This window comes from Ochotona curzoniae, unplaced genomic scaffold, assembly GCF_017591425.1.
Source record: "Ochotona curzoniae isolate NIBS_2020 unplaced genomic scaffold, NIBS_Ocur_1.0 scaffold_3835, whole genome shotgun sequence".
NCBI classification, from domain to species: domain Eukaryota; kingdom Metazoa; phylum Chordata; class Mammalia; order Lagomorpha; family Ochotonidae; genus Ochotona; species Ochotona curzoniae.
The window spans coordinates 31,881,382-31,901,212 of NW_024467114.1; the positions used below are offsets into that span (position 1 = coordinate 31,881,382).

Here is a 19,831-nt window from a genome sequence, read left to right on the forward strand (position 1 = left end):
TACGAGCCCATGTTAAATACCCATCTGGACCATTTATATCAAAATGGTAGAAATGCACCTGTCCGGAAGTAGAAAGCAAAAAGTACCAAGTGCTGATCACGAGTAGAGCCACTGAGAATGGCATCACAGCTGCCTGGTGATCCCAGCTTCTACCCCAGTTACCATGGCAGCACCTCCAGAGAAGGAGCCAAGGTGAGCTGATGTGGGGACAGGTGCTGTTGGTTCTCATACCAGTGTTCTGGGACTACTCCTTGTCCAATTCACACAGTGCCTGTGTATCCAAGGGCTGTGGGGCACCAGACTGCTTCTCCAGAGGATGCATATGCATTCTCTATTATTCATACATCTTACGATTTTCTTTTTAAGGGAAAAACACACAGTAAAGGCCTCACACAACTTTACCCCAGTGCACATTCAGGACAAGCACATCAGGTTTTGAGCCTAGTTATTTCAGAGGATAAAAGAAATTGTCTTCCTCCTCTGTGAGATGAGTAAACTAATTCAGGCAACTTTGAATACAGTATGGAAGCCAAGATGTTCTCCTTTCATTGTATATCTTTTCCAAAGGTCAATTCTTGTATCATTTAAACCTTAGGTCACTTTGCTTAGGAAGCAGTTACCTTGCAAGAAAGTTTATATACTTTTGAGTAAAAAGTCTGTCTAGTCTACATTCCAAGACGACATTTGAACTTGGGTTGACCCAAAACCAACAACCTAAAGAAGAAAAAGGTTAGTCTCACCCACATTATTTTGAGGAAAGAACATGTCACAATGTACCTCTTAGGCAATGAGAAAGATCTAAGGAGAGGCATTCCCCTCTCCTGAAGAAAATTTTTCGATGTAATGGCAAGAAATATTTTTTTTTTTCTGGATTTGTGTCTTTGCTCTCCATGCGTTTTGTATTATTTGGGCTTATGTCAACTTTGGGTACAAACTTATTTTTCTTTAGTTAAACTAAATTATTCACCAGTCTTACCTGCAGTGGAAACAGTGACTTCCACTGAAAATAGTTTCGTGAAGAAACAAACACACAAACAAAAATAATCATAAAGACATTTGATACATGCAAACTCCTCTCTCTCCCATTCTCTTCCAAAATGTGAATGATTATGCTTTGTTTGTCTTTGTAGAGTTGCCCGTTTTAATATGTTTTCAATAGACAACAAGGCACCAAGAATCCTGGGGAAATTATAGATGCTAAAAATAGCCACTACCTAATAATGTTACTGAAATAATTAGAGTTAAGAAAAGTCTCACATGAGAAGCCAACTAAAAACGGAGTTTGGCATGATGCTGTTTCTTTGGTTCTTTCCAAATTAATTTATGCAGCACACTTGTTCCAGACTCATCCCTCCCACTGAAAACCGTTGGGACAGTTTGTCTAGTGTTTACTTTTTGACTGCACCTAAAATATGCAATAGTGGATCCTAGTCTTGGTGTAATCTTAGTTTTTCGTCTTTTTTTTTTCTGGCAGATATTCACAAAGCCAGCTCACATCTGCACGCATGGATCCTGGACATGTCTTACTTTCACTCTCAGAAAGCAATGAAGTTATTCAAGAATACTTCTTTCTAACCCCAATGTATTAACTCATGTTATTCAAATATACTACAAGACAGAACTCTTTTCTTCATTTGATGACAGACTACTAAGGAGACCAGTCCAAAAGCTCATAGAAGACCAGGAGAAAATGAGGTATATTCACAGACATGTAGGGTTTCCAAGCAAGGAAAACACTTGTGTATTCAAAGCTGGAACAATAGAACATTACTGAAACAGCTATGAGAGATGGTCAGAATGTGAATGAAAATACCGTTTTATGAAAAAGTCTTTCGTGGGTTTAAATTTTTTTCTGCAACAAATGAAGCTTGCCACGGCCCCCACAACCTATTCACGGTGCCCTCATAGTTTTCACTCCAAGTATACAAGGAAATCAAGGTAGTGACTTCCACTCCTTGCCAGCAGACCAGTGAGTTTGCTTGGCTCCTGGTTTCTCATGCCAATGAGCTGTATGTTGCACACACGATTCTCAGTTATTCCTCCTTTTCAAAGCAACCTTTGGAAAACCTGAAAACTATAAATGTTCTGGTGTGCCCCATGGACTCCAGTTCTTTAACCTGACCCTTTCAAAAAGTCCATTTCTAAGCAGACGTCAGTCTGACAGTACAGTAAACACCATCCAATCATCTTCACATGACTTAATAAAAATTTCATAGACCTGCATGCCAGGTCAGGTCCATCTGATAGACCTGGGCAGCGTCAGGATGCCATGCGTGTCACATCATCTAGAAGAGCACTTACATTTTGCCGTTACTTTGTAGCCACCCAGAGGAGGAGTATGGCCTTCTAATGCATCAAATCCAGCAGAAACGAGGACCATATCAGGATGGAATTCTTTGGCCACCGGCATCACAACAGTCCTGTACAGTCAAAAAGGCAATGCATCAAACACAGAGGAACAGATATCTTTAAAAATTGTTCATTCAAAATGGGTTTGCACAACATTAAGAACTTCCCAGGAATTTAGAAAAAAGAAGAAGAAGGAAAGAGAAAACTGCTTAACAGGATCAAAGCATGGATCATTTTCTTTATTCCGACTTCCTGTTATTTTAGCATCCAAACTCAGGACTTTTTTCTTTCACCTTTTTTTCTCCAGATCGAAAAAAAAACAACAACACATACTTTGCAGGTACATCCTAGAGGCCATCATATTACATGCACATCTGTGCATGTTTTATTCCCCTACCTATATAAAAAAGAAAAAAAAATTTCCAAGGGAGTGACTAATCTTTTACAGAGGTAAGTCAAAACTTTATGAAAACCTGGCTTGCTCCAGTTGGGGAGAACTCAGTGTAAATTTGAACTATAAATTTCTTTAAGAAAAAAGTTTGCTTTCCCAACTTGACTTTTTTTTGTTTCAACATTTTTAAATATTTGCTGTGGTAGGGGGTGACTCTTGCAAAGGAAAAATCACGAAATTCCCCTTAATAGAACCCAGACTATCATGTTCAGCGAGTCCAAGGTCAGAAACACCAGGAATGTGGCAGCCTCATCCACAAAGCAGCCCGGCTGGCCTCACGCCCACACGTCGGCACTTTCGCTCTTCAGCCTTCTCAGGACTCCTTCACCCCTTTCTAGTGGGGTGTCAGCTTCCAGACTAGAATCTCATGATAAAAATTCAAATGTCAACAGTTACTGAATGAAAGATGGAAACTGCACACCACAGTGAACCTAAAAACTAGCAAATCAGCATTGTGCTTGGGGGCTATACCTAAATATCAAAACAGCGATTCTTGAGTGTCAGTATCATTAGTTTATTTTCTTTTATTTTATTGGTGTATAAGTCTTTCAGATTTTCTGCAATGGTCACCTGCTAACTTCATTTTAAAATATCAACTGTATGTCATGTACAAGGAGTTACTAAACTCATAAAATGTGTCAAATTTCTGTTGTAACTCTGCTGGTGTCTTTCAAGTTTCGACCTTCAAGTTCAGGCAAGCACCATCCAGAGTCATCCTCTCAAGAACGGGGAAGCTACATATGCAGAAATGTCCCACCATTGAAGCTGCATGATACTCACTTTCATTTGTTATGTATTTTTCATTGTGTTTTCAATCAGTTAAGAATCTTTACAACAGCTATATTTTGGGGAATAAGGCAGAAATACACTTTTTTTCCCTTTCTCAATGAAACCAACTCTTATGTTGCAGTTTTTCTAAAAAAAATAGCACATAGATTTAATTCCCTTATTTCCTTATGTTTCACTTAAGAGAACCAGTCATTTATTGCATGTGGTTTTCGAAAAGTTCTATTATTTCATAAGATTTAAAATAATGTTTCCTAACTTCAGAACAGATAGTGGCAATTTGCCCGTTTACTGGAAATTGGTCGTGAAACGGAGCAGGTTTTCATGCCATTGCAAATAATCTGTTCATAAGCATATCTTTCCCTCTTTCCAGAGAAATACGTTTATCAGTTATCTCCAAATACACGGAATCCGCTGATTTCTCAAGACACAGCACATTGGTTATAGGAATGATTCCTGAATTCACAAACATACAGGTTTTCATAATTTCAAGCAAGTTTAAAAACACTCTGTCTCACAAAACCAATTTTATAGATTTTAATTAATTCCAAAAACACAAAAAGGTGGAAAAGAATCTTATATCACCTGATAGACTCCTTCGACTGAGAAATACACATGCCTGAAATTGTGTCAGAATGGTGTTTGCTGGACCAATTTGTGATGTGTGGCAGAACACAGATGTGGGATATATTGCTGTAATATACCTTGTGTATCTCCTATCAAACTGAAGAACCACATGGCACACATGGTAACGCTGAGATACTGGTCTGGTTGCTTCGTTCACTTCAACAAGGGTGTATTGAGTGTCTGCTGTGTTTTGGACACTGTTTTGGTCTAATGGTGTGATCATTTTTGAATATTTTCAGATTGTTGACACTGAATGCTCCATTGTTTACCTCTGATGCAAGCTTGTGAGGCTCAGGTTCCTCAGACTTCTAAAATAATTATTTTAGCCACTATTTTAGAAATACCCTCAGAAGCAATGCACTCTTCTATTTATGCCAGGGTAGACTGGTTTTATTCAAAAGATCTACAGCTTCAACTGTGGTTCATACTTTCCCTCATGTGAGAACTGAACTGCCCTTGTGACAGTGGTCAGAGGCAGAGTCTTTGAGAAATGGGCCAATGCCGTTATCACAGAAATTGGTGGCTGAAGCAGGACATAGGTTTGGCGTAATTTTTCCCTCTGTTTAGCTCATGTTCATATGCCCTCCTACTAAATTATTATGCAAAACAAAACCCAATTCCAGCACCACAATCTAGACACCAAAGCTGTGAGCCAAAACAATTTCTCTTCTTTATAAATTTCCCAAGTTCAGTATTCTGTTCGTGCAACCCAAAATGAACTAAGGTGGTGTATGAACAAACAGGAACAATATTTAACAGTACTGTTTGGGAAAAACTGACAATATTTCTCTGAGAACAAATCCTTAGAAAAGCTCCTTTAAAGTTTTCTTTGAAAAATGGTGGTTGCTGATGAAAGATGGCAAGGTAGAGAATGAAGGGAAAGGGAGACGAAGCTGCAAACACAGCGAAGCAGAGCTGCTGACAAACTTTAAGATCTCTGACCTATACCCGGTGCTGGACCCAGAATGCCTCTTTGTTAAAGCAAAGACATGTGTGGCAAAGGTAAGTGTTTGAATATGAGTATTCATATACCGAAGTATGATCCTTACTTCTTTTAACTTAAGAAAATTCAGAGACCATGAGCCATCTTCAGGAATGTTAAACCTTAAAATAGGTTTGGTGATCCATGCACTTTCCTTCATACCAGCCAATAGGATGCTCAATGTCCATTGACATAGCCTCAGGGAAAACTAACAGCAGTTGTGCAGCTGTACTTTCTGAAACAGCAGTAGAAGAGCAGGGGGTTCCTGGCATATGAGGCAATCCAATGGTATGAAAAACAGTAACAGATTAAAACATAAATATGTGACTCTGAAGAAAGCAGAGGCAGTTTGAGCAGCAGAAACAGTACTTTTGAAATGATAGAAGAAAATATTTTGGCTTTAGCACAATGGCACACTGTTATAAGAAAAGGGATAATAAAAGAACAAGGGATTTTAATTGAAAGAATAACAACTTTGATTGTAGTACTATACACAAAAAGGCTTGAGGAGAGAAACCTAATATTCATTTTCTCCTCTATAGAGGAAAACCAAAAGGTATATTATGAAAATGATTTTAGATCGGTAGCTAAGGGAGAACTCCAGAACTCAGCAAGAAGCCAGGGGATTCCCACAGGACAGACACCTGGGATGGCAGCATGAAGAGTGGAACAAAGCGAACCAGCAACATGTCGCTAGCACCACACCCTGGGGACAAAGTGTAAAAGAGAGCCCAGCAGAGCTCATACCCAGGAATGCTGGATGTGGGCAGTCTTAGCCACACTGGAAATGCAGAGCTGTTACAGTGCCAGTGGAGCCAGTGAGGTGAGCTACCCAGGACACACAAAGTAACTTGGCTTCAGAGAAGGAACTCACATCTTCCCCCAGCACAGAGTGCAGCAGGGTGATGCCTGGTCAGGAGCTCACTGTGAGAATCTACACTGCTCCTGAGGACAGAATTCCCCGAACATCACCATCACCAAGACTCCACAGACATCCCATCACACTAGCACACATGACCACAGCTGCACCAAGGCAACCACTCCCAGCAGCCACAGTGATCCCCCTAGCTCAGCCCTAGCAGTGTCCAGTGCTGCAGGGTGGTTGTCACATCAGGGAGTTGGAAGGTCAGGCCTCTTGAGACCCAGAGCCATTGACTCTCTTCGGCCCTGTGCCCTAGGGCAACACATACTTGCCATGGACATGGGCCAGCCCCAGTCCTTCCTGCGCCTGTGTCCTTGTCCAACACAGCTTTGGTGAATATTCCGAATGCTGGTTCCACCATGACTTCCTTCCAGAGCCCACCCCATCTTGGAAAATACAGGCAGTCCAAAACCATGCCCAGGACCCAGACCAGGACTTGCAGAATTCCCTTCACAGATCTTCCCTGGCTCAACGGGCAAAGGTAGCTCTGTACACACACCCAGAAAGTAGGTCTAGCATCACCCTGACTCCATTCACCTCCAAATCCACCCACACACCCCCAAGGTGGAAGTAACAGGAGCTGTCACATCATTACTGTCAGTAATGGTGGAAGACAGGGGACTCCATTTTTTCACCCTCCTGGAACCAAAGCCAAATGTAAGCTGCCAAAACAACACTTGATGACAAACCTCCAGGAAAAGGCACTCAATACACAAAACCACTTCTTCAGTGCAAGAGAGACAGCTGATCCACTCACTAGTAAAAGACACAAGGATGCAGGAGGTATGAAGAATCAAGTCAATATCATGCTCATAAAGGAATAGAATTGTTCTTTGATATCAAGCACCAAAAAACCAGACTAACAAAATGACTGCTGACGCAGTAGAATAATGATAGGATACCCAAAGAGATAAAAGAGAATGCCACATGTAGTTAAAAGAAATTAGAACAGTAAGGTTTGTTACAAACAAGGTATAGCAAAGAGATCTTGAAAAAAGAATCAAATGAGAGTCTTAGACATGAAGAGCTCAGTAAGTCAAGTAAGAATTGAAACCCTCAAGGAAACATGATGTCAAATGGAAAAATGAATATCTGAAAATGAAGGGAGATCTTTTGGATGCCTAGATCATCATCATTATCGTTATAATAATAGTAACAACAACAATAATAATGGAAAGGAAGAAAGGAAGCAAAAATGAAACAGCTTCCATGACTTTGAGAGAGTTTTAAATGATTAATACTTGAATGATGAAAGTTTGTGATGGAGAAAACCAGAGTGAAGGCACAGAAACATATTCAATGAAGTAATAGCTGAAAATTTTAGAATAGCACAAATACTGAGATATAGAAGGCCTCCACCACCCAAAAATACACATGTCAAGCCAAAATACTTACCTCAACACATTCTAGTTCAGCTCCAGAAAGTATAATGCAAAAATCCTAAAATCCACAGAGGAAGAGCACAGCCTGACTGTTACAGAAACCCCCACTAGAATAACAGCAGACTTTTCAACAGAAACCTAACATAGCAGGACACAAGATAATCACATATTCCAAGTCCTAGAAGAAAAGAAAAATTCCAGCCAAGAATACTTCACCCAGAAGAAGGATCTTTCCAAAAGGAATAAATAACAGCAACTTTTCATGACAAACATTAAAGTAATCCATTACCATCAGCATGACCTAACAGAAAGTTTTTTGAGGTAGCCTACAGACAGAAAAGGAAAATGTTAAAGAATGACGCTGATTAGAAAAGTAATTTTGTATATTCAAAACAAATAGAAGCAATTTTCAGGGACAAGATTAACCCATTACGTATTAATCATGCTTTATGTAAATAAACTAAACTCCCTACATAGAATTACTGCATAGTTTTCTAAAAAGTCAATGATATAGCACCTGCAACCAACTTCAGTAACTAGTAAAGACAAACACAGACTGAAAGGGAAATTATGGGCAAATGTTTTCCATGCAAACAGAAGCCAAAAGTGAGCAGGAGTGGCTATACTCACCTCTCGTGTACATTTAAGGTACACGAGATATTTAAGGAAGAGATGAAAAATCACTATGTTATAATCAAGGGATCAAGTCAACAGAGAGATGCTAAATGGATATGCCTCTAGTGCCAGACCATCCAATTTCACAAAATGGACATTATTAAACTTAATCCAATACTAGTAAAAAAAATTGAACAACAAAAAAACCTGAACAGACGTTTTTGAAAAGAAGTACAACAGCAACAACATATATGGAGAGAGAGAGCTGAAGCTTGCAAGTTTGCAATACACCTCCATCTCATCTCTCAACCCTTTGTAAAAATCAACTCTTATTGATCAAAATGTGCATGGTAAGACTGCCACATGTCAAGATACTAGAAAGGCATATAGGGAAAAATAATTCAAAACACTGACACCCTCAAGATTTTTTTTGGGGGGGGCGGTTAAGATTCTGGAAGTCCAGACAATAAAAGCAAAAAGTCACATGTTGGCAGATGGGATTACCCCAAATCTTCATAACAAGGAAGCATAGTGAAGAAAAATTATTTGCAAGCCATTCATTCAACAAAGGACTAATGAATGATATGTAAGGAACCCAAGCACAGCAAGAAAAATTTTCAGCTGAGAAATGCGCAAAAAACCTGAACAGACATTTTTGAAAAGAATTACAGATGACCCATAAATAAATGAAAAAAATATGCAATACTACTATCCACCAATGAAGTACAAACCCAAATGACACTGATATACTGCTACGTTCTAGCTAGAATATCTATGCTCAAAATTACAAATAATAAATTTGGGGAAAGTTACGAAGTACAGTGAACACTTCTACTCTGCCAGAGGGAATTAATGTGAGCGCATCACAGTTCTCTTGCAAACACTGAACATAGTTCACCGTTTGATCCAGCTCTTTACTTTTCAGTGTGTTGTGAAGGAAATGAACAGGCCTGTGAAGGAGATAAATGCACTTCCATGTTCATTGTCGCACTCTTCCGTATTGTAAAGATATGGAGTCTACCTCAATGTCCGTTCATGATAGATGAAGAGACTGTGGGGGAACTAGGGGAGGGGATTTGCAGAACAGATAGCAGAAAATAGTAACTTTCAGTGTCCCATGGCACAATGAAGTATATCACTCACCTAAAATATTGAATACATTACCAAGAACTAGAAGACAGCAGCTGGTAGGTTCCAACACAAAATAAAGATAAGAAAATGAAAGTTCATTTTTTTTCTGATTTCACTGACTTATGCTATGTGTTTGTTTCAAGATATTATACTCTAATGCCATGAATATTTATAAAGATCATGTTAACAAAACTTTCAGATAAAAATGAACTTTTAAAATGTCAACTGTAATATTTGAATAACATAAGTTCTGAAAATACAAAATTGAAATAATTCCTCGGAAGAGTAAGCAAATAAAACATAAAATTAATGAAAAAAAAAACATGGAGCATAAATCATTATTGTTAGTCCGGGTTCTGGACAGAATGTGCTCCTGAGAGGGTCCAGAAAAGAGAGCAGACAAAGCTATCAACAACAGAAGACAAATTTCAGAAACTGGTAAGCATTCAGTTGCAAATTTCTAAGTCCTGTGAAGTTCTATGCATTAAAAAAAAGAAAAAAGGACGCACTTAGATGAATCCTCAGGCACACAGACATCCTTAAGAAAGAGTAATCTCAAAAGAACAAGCTGATCTGACCATAAAGTCCTGTTTTGTAACATGCAAATGCAAATCCTTACTATCACAGGAAAGTTTGCTTTCAGACATTCCATGCTCTTACTCAAGTATGCAACTTTAAGAAATGTAACAGTACAGAAATGTATTTCCAATGCACTATTTCTGAAACATTGACTTGATGACATATTGCTTCAAGCCAAGACAACAAATCAGCAAACCAAAGCAATTGAGGAGTACAAGATTGGATTAGTTGGTATGCCAATAATAGAGTGCATAGAGTTCAATGATGATAGGTACACATATTTCATCACTAGAAATTAAGTGACTGCAGTCATAGCTTCCATTATTTTTACTTTCCCTATCACTGGTGATTAGGGTATGCTGCACTTGAAGGACAACTTTTTCCTTCTTACCAGCATGTCTTGCTCACCCTGGCTGGACTCATTCTGGGAGAGTACAGTGACCTCTTAAAAATTAAAAAAAAAAAAACACATAACTATATAATACCAAGACTATTACAGTAGGCATAGCTTGTGTGACCAAGTTTTAAATAGAGTAAGAAGGAAAGAATCCAATTCTGCAGTTTTCACATGACTTTTGGAGCTCTTTTTTCATATTTCAAATGTCCTGAGTTAGAATCAGATCCCTGGAACTATTTCACCTCAAGTCAATGGCCAAACCATGGGATGCACTGATGTTGAGTGAAATACTGTCCTCAAGCTGAACCACACCAGTAATTTCCCATGACTCACTCGAGCATGTGCTGAGTGAGCAGCACAAGACGCTACCCAGTCACTTGACTTGTTCACTTGTAAGAGAGCAGACTAGAAAAACGACTCTGGATTTAAGGGAGACCAATTGTAAACTCAAGCATTAAAACATACCAACATCTTTCATCCTGTATAGTTTGTCAACAGTATCAGCAGTTGTTACGCAGACCTTGCTCTGGGGAAAGAAGTGAGATAGAACAATAGCTTCAAAAATAAAAAAAAATAACTTGTAGCTTTTCCCTCAAGTAGACCACAGACTAGGAGGAAAGACAAGAAACAACCTGACTTTGAAGAATGACATAGTGCAATGCCAGGCACACACACATGCCAAAGAACAAATGGGAGAGAGAGAGCACCCACCAGGAATACAAGTGGATACATGAAAAGTGACTTTGGAGTTAGAGTAGAAGGTTGTCAGAAGACAAGGAGGGAAGGTTGTTCAGGCAGATGGGTTGTGAGGGCAAAGTCAAGGCGATCTGAAAGAGCATGGGGGAGGTGACAAACAGTTTTCTACAAGAAGCAAGTGATGCATGTGGGCCAGCAATTGCAGAGGTGGCCAAATTCCATTCCCCACATAGAACCAGCACAGCTTAGTATCAGGAAGGGTGGAAGAAGAGATTAGGGGTGGTGGTGAGTGTTATAAGAACAGGAGAGTACATACTGACTAAATGCAATTGCACAACTGCGTAAAGTTCAATTCATTCCATTTCTCCACTCAACAATCATTATACCAACCACCTATCATACACCAAGCACCATACCAAACCAAGTTTGAAAGCAACAAGGGTCCTGAGTTTCTGGTCTTGGAGAGCATGCATAGACAGACAAGCAAACATGATGTGAGGAAGCAAGCTGTGCAGAGCCATGGGTGGTAGAAGCATAGAGATGAGTGCATCTAGCTGTTCCAAGAAGGTGATAGTGGAACCCAGAACTGCACTGCACCCAGTGAGGCAGCTCAGGAGGAATTAGGAACAAGAGCAGCTGTCCGAGGGTTCAAAGAGGCCTTGAGGTGGGAAAGTATTCAGGGCATCCCCTGTGCCTGACCTGAGTGAATGAAAGCAGAGATGACTGGAAATGGAGTCAGAAGCGTGGCCCAAGGCCAGCTCATGTCAAGCCTTGGAAGTCACCTTAAGGCCTTGGGATTTCATTCTGAACAAGAAGGGAAAGCTAAGACCCTGGGGTAGACAGTGTCATGCTCTGATTTATGTCACCTCTGAGACAGCACATTCAGACTCCCTGCGTAATTTATAACGGTATATTATAATCATGCACATGTGAATTAGAGGTGAACAGCCAAGCCAACATTTTTCTTTATAGTCTAATTGCAGGTCACGGCCTAAAAGCATCAGATTATAAAATTACACATTTCCAACTGGTAGAAGGACTCTTGTTCTTTTTAGGCTTCCCTTTCCAAAAACAAAAGCACAAATTACAGTACGCACATTTTTCCATCCATTGGCTTATGTTTGTGCCTAAAGGACAAGGGAAAGATACTCCCAGGGAAAACTCTCCGTGACAGTCCACGCCTGGATCGCTGACAAAGGCAGCAACTCAACACATTCCGGGCAGCTGCTGGGCTCCGGCTGCTTCCTGATGTCCTGCTGCGCCACTGGATGGGGCTGAGGCCTGGGCAGAAACCTTGCACGCATGAGCATTGCCCTGGACACTAGGGCATGGAGGTCAGGACTGGTAGCTTCAAGCCCACCAAGGGTAGGTGAGTCAGCTGCTCCCCTGGCTCAAGCCTGAGGAAAGCCTGTTCTTCCCTAACCTTCACTTTTCACAACAAAACCAGGAAGCCATGCAGTAAGCATGGGAAAAGTATGTGACACAGGCAGTCCTGCAAGTGGCACACATTAGGATGTGAGCTTGCGAAGAAGACTGCTTTGAAGCCTACGCATACACACATTCACACACACGGTCTCATCCCCCACTCCTCTTTTCATTTATTGCCTCAATTTCTCATCTCTTTCCTCTCCCTTTTCTCTCTCATTCACCCATAACCAATCCATCAAGACATCCTGTTGTCTACACTTTCAAATTAGATCCAGAAACCCACTACATCTCAACATTTGCACTGCTATCACCTTGGCTTGCGCCAGCAGTTCTGTGTGCTGGTACCCATACTCTTACCTTTACTGTCTACCCTGTTTGCAATCCAGCAGCCAGTCAGGTGGATCTGTGGATCAGACCCCCACCGCACCTTGTAACATGAAAGCCAAGTTTCATTCTCAATGACCCTCGTGTCACTGGTCAGGGCAGCTGCCCAGCACCTTACTCGCTTCATATCTTGCCACCCACTTTCTGGTCTCTACTCAGAGCTGTGCCTGACTCACTCCTGCCAAAGGGACTTATTTTACCGTTAAAATGTTTGAATTGTGGTAAACATTTTAGCCATTTTTCAAGTGTGAAACTTCGTGGCATTAAGTACACTCACCATTGTGCAACCATCACCACCATCCCGCTCCAGAACTTACTCAACTTCCTAAACTGAAGTGCCAACTTCTGCCTCTATGAATACAACGGTTGAATCAGGGAGAAAGTAAGCATGACAACTTGTCACTTAATTAGCAATAGTCCTCTGAGCTTCCAGTTCCATTCTTAGGACACTCTTAAGGAAGTAAGTGTACATACAACATAGTATTGCTGTTCTTAAGCAGGATGTGGGGAAGCAGTCATCTGCAATTTACTATCTTACCTAGCTTTAAACTTCGCAGACTGAACAAAGGTTCATTTCCCTCCCCCTGCCCCAGACCCTGGAAATTGCCATTGTACTCTACTTTTGTTCCATTGCCCATTGCAAATGCTTTACATAAGAGAAACCATGGTGTATTCACCCTTTTGTGACTGTATACCTTCATACAGCCCAGAGTTCTCCAGATTCTTCTATGTTATCATATGCAGCAAGGGTTTTTTCTTTGTTTAAGCTGAATAACATTCCATTGTGTGTCTCTGACTTTGTTCTTGCATCAATTCACAGTCATGTAGCTTATTTCTTTTTTTTTTCTTACTTCTTTTATATTATTGTTATCATTTTAAGACATAGTCCCACAGGCCCTGGTTATTTCCCTTACCCCTCCCCAAATTCCCTCCCCTCCTACTGAGTTCCACTATATTGTTACTATAGTATAGTTCTCCACACACAATCATATGTCTATCATTGCATGCCTGGACAATAGCAGAGAGTCCAACATCCTATTATCAAAATATAGTTAAGTGTTTCTTTGAGAGTTCATCTTTGATCTAGAAGTAGGGATGCACACTGCATTGCAACAAACTTGGAAGTACCAGAAGACACCATCCAAGCATAATTATCCAAAAGAGGGTAACTTGGAAGGTCTGAGAGATCTTGGCATTCCTGCCTTTATTTCAGCATCATGCCAAGTGATGTGGGGATGGACGCTGGCCATTTTCCCCAGACAACAAACTCCATTCCTGGTCTCATGCAAACTGACACTCTTAGATTCTATTCTCAGTTTAAGACCTGTCACCAGTAACCTTCTCCATATCTCCCCTCACCAAGAAGACTCCTAATTCTTTGGTTCTGATTCTTTCCCCCTCACCGCACTACACTCAGATTCTTCCAAAGTGTCATAGGATTAATCTATTACCGTCATTGTGAGCGTATTTCCCCGCTTCTCTGGAATTCTCCTGCTTCCTATGGTAACTGACTTGGAGATCTAGAAGAGTGCCTGGCCCATGGGGAACACTCAAGCACCAGTTGATGAACGGAAGCTCAAATGATACCTTCTGGGTTTTCACGTCCTCAGCTTATGTTTTGTGGTCACTCACTCCTCCACAGCCTTTGCACCTGTCACAGATGTATCGCAAATGCCTAACTCATTTTTTATTTTATTGTTTCCTGTGGATGTGACCTGATGTAGTTCATAGATACCATTCTAATAATATAATGAGGGAAACCAAGGGGAAACAAAAGGATGAAGAGAACTGTTACAGCTAAGAAGCCTCTCCCTGTGGTGCCATAATTCCATGTGGGCCCTGTTCAAGTCCCTGCTGCTCCATTTCCAATCCAGCTCCCTGTTTATGGCCTTGGACCACAGCAGAAGATGACTCAAATCCTTGGGACCCTGCCCTCAAGTGGAAACCCAGAAGAGCCCAGTTCTGGCCATTGCAGCCATTTGGGAAATGAACTAGAAGATTCTCACCCTCTGTCTTTCGTTCTCTTGGTAACTCTGCCTTTCAAATCAAAATAAAATCTTAAAAAAAAAAAAAAAAAGAAAAAAGAATACTGGGCCCAGCTTGGTAGCCTAGCAGCTAAGATCCTCAGCTTGCAAGGTCCATGATCCCATGTGGGGACTGGTTCTAATGCTGGTGGTCCTGCTTCCTATGCAGCTCCCTGCTTGTGGCCTGGGAAAGCAGTAGAGGATGACCAAAAGACTTGGGGCACTGCACCCACATGGGAGACCAAGAAGAGGCTCCAAGCTCCTGGCTTTGGATCAGCTCAGCTCTGGCTATTGTGGCTACATAGGAAATGATTCAACGAACAGAAAGATCTTTCTCTCTGTCTCTCCTTCTCTCTGTATATCTGACTTTGTGACAAAAATAAATAAATCTTTAAAATAATACTTGTATGCACGCACTGAATAACTCTGTCATCCATAAATGAGTTCCAATATTATGTATCAAAGCCAAAATTTATTTATAATTTTTTTAAAGATTTATTTATTTATTGGAAAATCAGATATACAGAGAGGAGAGACAGAGAGGAAGATCTTCCATCCGTTGATTCACTCTCCAAGAGAGTGCAATGGCCGATGCTATGCCGATCCGAAGCCAACATCCAGGAACTTCTTCCGGGTATCCCGCACGGGTGCAGGGTCCACGGCTTTGGGCCGTCCTCGACTGCTTTCCCAGGCCACAAGCAGGGAGTTGGATGGGAAGTGGAGCTGCCGGGATTAGATCCAGCACCCATATGCGATCCCGGGGCGTTCAAGGTGAGGACTTTAGCCGCTAGGCCACGCTGCCGGGCCCTATTTAAAAATTTTTTAAAGATTTATTTGTTTTTATTGCAAAGTCAGATGTAGAGAGAGGAGAAAAGACAGGAAGATCTTCTGTCCACTGATTCACTCCCCAAGTGGTTTCAACGGCCGGCACTATGCCTATCCAAAGCCAGGAGCCAGGAGCCAGAACTTCCTCCAGGTCTTCCACGCAGGTACAGGGTCCTAAAGCTTTGGGCCATCCTCAACTGCTTTCCCATGTCACAAGAAGGGAGTTGGATGGGAAGGAAGCAGCCAGGATTAGAACCAGCACCCATATGGCATCCTGGTGCATGCAAGGTAAGGATTTTAGTCACTAGGCTATATATAGTACCATACTCAAGGAGTGGTGTCCTATAAGCAGGGAGCTGGATTGGATCCAGAGACGCCAGGATTAGGACCAGCACCCATATGGGGTTCCGGCTCGTTCAAGACAAGGCCTTTAGCCGCTAGGCCACCATGCCAGGTCCTATTTTAAAATATTTTATAATAGAATAAAAAACTATTGCTAAATTTGAACATCCTTTTACATTGAAAGCTCTCTTGATTTACTGTAATCCTTTCCAGCAGATTTCTTTCTTCCTTCCTTCATCCTTCCTTCCTTCCTTCCTTCTTTCTTTCCTTCCTTCCTTCCTTCACGTTTCCTTCCTTCCTTCCATTCTTTTTCTCACTGCTTAAAAGTATGGGGAGAGAGAGGGAGAAATCTCCCATCTGCTGCTTCTCTCCCAAGCACCTGCAATAGACATGGTTGTTGGATCAGATCAAATACAGACACCTAGAATTCTGTTTGCATCTCCCAAATGGTGGTAGGGACCCATGACCTTGGTTCTTCATCCAGAAGCTGGACCAGAGGCAAAGTAGCTTGGAGTCGGGCACAGACAATTCTGTAAGGGATACTGGTGTCTCAAGAGCCAACTTTTCCACATTGCCAAAGGCCTGCTTCCCTTTCAAATATTCTGATGGATCTTTGATGACTTTAATGCGAAAGCATGGAGTACGCCACTTCACACCGACGATCACATTTATAAGAGCTGCATTCTATGAAAATTAGCATTTCTAACATGATTAGAGCCTTAATTACATTCAGTGAATTTTATATTAGTTACTATAATACAGTACAAGTGTAAATTATAATACTTTGTATAAATAAGTGTTATTTATTTGTTTTTATCTACTCCAACAGCAGTGGGACACACACACACACACCTTTCATTTGCTGTCCCCAAATGTCAACAATGGTTGAGGTTAGACTAGGCGAAAGTCAGGAGCCGGGGTATCCCAGGAATCTGGATAGGTCTCCCATATGGCAGGGACTTGAGCACTTGAGCTGCTTCACCCAGAATGCAGCATTCAGATTATGGATAGGAAACAGTTCAGCCACGGGAGAGACAGAGTGGAATGAATTTCACACAAACGAGAACGTTTTAATCTTGTTATTTTAAGTGAAGATCAACTGAACAACCAAGGAAGACTACACACACACACACACACACACACACTATTTATAAAGTCAGAGTTATAGAGGGAGAGAGAGAGAGAGAAAGACAGAAATCTTTCATTGGCTGGATTACTCTCCAGTTGGCTTTAGCAAACAGGCCCGGGCCAGATAGAATCCAGCAGTCAGGAGCTTCTTTGAATTTTCCCATGTGGTTATCAGGCCAAAGCACTTGGATCATCTTCAATTCTTCTCCCAAACCAGCAGCAGCAGAGAGCTGGACTGGAAGGGAACAACTGAGAAATGAGCTGGTTCCCATATGGGCTGCCAGTATTTTAGGTGATGGCTTTACCCACCATGCCCCTTAACTAAAGTTTAAATATGAACATTTATACTGCTTTCATAACTTAAACTGCCACTGGTACTTTTAAAAGTCCCATTTTTCAACAATAATTATTTTTCCATTTACATAAAACGAATAAGCTTCATAATTCAACCACAAAGATTCAGAAACAGAATTTTTTTTTTAAATAAAAACGAATGAATTCTTGGAAAAGTAAGGTGTTTTTTTGTGCGTAACATGTGTCATGTAGCCAGTAATATTTTGACTAATTTAGGGATATTATTACTCAATGTGTCTATGAGCTAAAAGCAGGGAGATAAGAATTTCTCTACAGTATCTCCTCCTGACATGTCGATTTAGTGGGTGAGTTCAAGACAATAAAGTGTTTATATTTGCTGTTCCTTGAACGTGCAGTGATACTGCCTGCCTCCCTAGGCAAAAACTCTACAATAAAGCATAGCAAACTGGGCAGAATTGTAGGATTGCTGGTCTACCACAATGGATAAAGTAATTCTTATCTAGTTACCATATATAAACACCATGGAAATAGAATTAACAGATTTTGCTTTGGCTGAATTCTGTACTGAAATCTTGTCTCGAATGAGGGAATTCTGAAAGGTGTTAAGTTTGGTGTTATTTAAAATCATTTAGGAATTACTATTAAAGTTTTGTTGAAATAAACATTGTTTTTCTGAGGAATACACAAAGCACTCTGGACATGTTTACATATGTTGCTTCCCAGTCATTACTGTGTGGAAGTATATAAATATCATAGATTTTAATATGCCAAAATGTGGTCATAATTTTGCAATGTCAGTTCTCCAGAAATATTTTATTATGATTCCAAATGTGGATCCAGTAACTTACACAAGATCTTACGTCTTTAGTTGCATAAGTATTACTGTTAGGTCTTCCAAAACTCTAAGCCTAGAGCTGGAAAGAACAGTAGCCCACCCCTCTATTGCCATCCAATTAACCAAAGAATGAATGCTAGAAAACCAGCACTCAGGGCTTCAGTATAATCCATAGGAACTGTGGATTCTTTCTTAACTCCTTGCTAAGAAAGTCACAGTCACCCAGGTAGAAACAATTCCCCTTTGGGTTCCCATGGATGAAGAGATGCTAGCTCCATTGGTAATTTTCTGCTTCCATGTCTGCTCATGCCTGCGTACATCACTCCTTCTTTTCCTCCTTTGTTCCTTCTTCAATGTTCCATTATTTCCTCTTTCTTTTTAATCATTTCAGCTTATTTTATTCATAAAGAACATGAAAAGAATTTATGAAAAGTTTGGCACAGGCTTTACACAAATGAAAATGCTTTAATCTTGGTGCTTTACAGTGAAGACCAACTGAATAACCAAGGGAGAAAAGAAAGTCAAATCAAAAAAGGACATAATAGCTGTAATCGCAAGAAAGGCAGAGCAAACTCCTGTAACATGTACTTTTCCAGATCTTTGTTTATTTTCATCTCCACAGCAACCTGATGGTAGTAAAACATTGCTGTAATGAGTAGAAAATGGAGCATAAATGGCAGTGAAATGTTCTTGCAAAGCAAATAGCAGAGAATGGTTTGGTGAACTTGAGAAGGCTGAGTTTTTTAATGGGCTTGTAGTAGGAGAAAGCTCTGCCCAAGTCAATAAGAAATTCCCCCTCTGGAGGGACAATAAGATGCTTGTGACACGTGCACTTTGGAAACTTAATTATGTGCCCATTTGTTGTTATTACTTTCTTGATCCAAAAAAATCCCTAAAGAGATGTTACTACCATCAAATCAGTCATAGGGCTTTCTCTGCTTTCGGTATGGTGCAATGGAGAGCTTAGTACACATATTGCATTTCCCATCATGCTTGGAGCAGCACAGAACACTCTTTTTGTAACGTTTCAAATGGGCCTCTCTTTGGTCTTTGCACAAGTGATTGCATTCCATCAAATATTATTGCATGAAGGCCAATAGACTCTGGTGAACAATTAAACTCAATATTACAATAAAATTATATATATATATATGTGTGTGTGTGTGTGTTACCTTTTTTTTTCAAAAAGAAAAGAAGATGGAGTTTTGTAAGCATAAAAAGAAGGAAAAAGAAAAGTCCAACTTTACTGTAAGTAAATGTTCTGTGGTTTATACAATTCACAAAACAAATTACAGCATGACATCCTTTTCAAGGAACTGTTTGTGTCTTTGGAAAAAGTGTGTATTATTTTTGGTGAACTCTACCTTTTGATGTGGCCTTTCTGAGGGAGGCGGCAGAACCAAGATTTTTTTTTAATTGAATAACAACGTGAGATGAACAAGACAAGGCAAACTCATTTAGTAACCCAAATCCTTGTTCCCTGAGGCATTGCCAGAAAGGAGCTAAGAAGAAAGAGCTTGGCCCTAAATGGAGTTCCAGAGTGCAGAGTGGAGCTCAATGCCAAAGCCAGGCCAGTATTTGGTGGGGCAACACCATTGACATCGCTATTGCGGTACCGGGGCATGCCAAAGAG

The 19,831-nt window shown here is 40.6% G+C and overlaps 1 protein-coding gene across 4 annotated transcripts in view; it reads right to left on the minus strand.

The window, feature by feature from the left end:
* Positions 1-19,831, minus strand: part of HDAC9 (histone deacetylase 9) — a 579,622-nt gene that overhangs the window by 76,498 nt on the left and 483,293 nt on the right. For all 4 annotated transcript variants that reach the window (XM_040964718.1, XM_040964720.1, XM_040964721.1 and 1 more), the window contains one exon: positions 2,302-2,420. In XM_040964718.1, the coding sequence (XP_040820652.1) occupies positions 2,302-2,420 (119 nt within the window). The remainder of the gene's footprint in view (positions 1-2,301; positions 2,421-19,831) is intronic.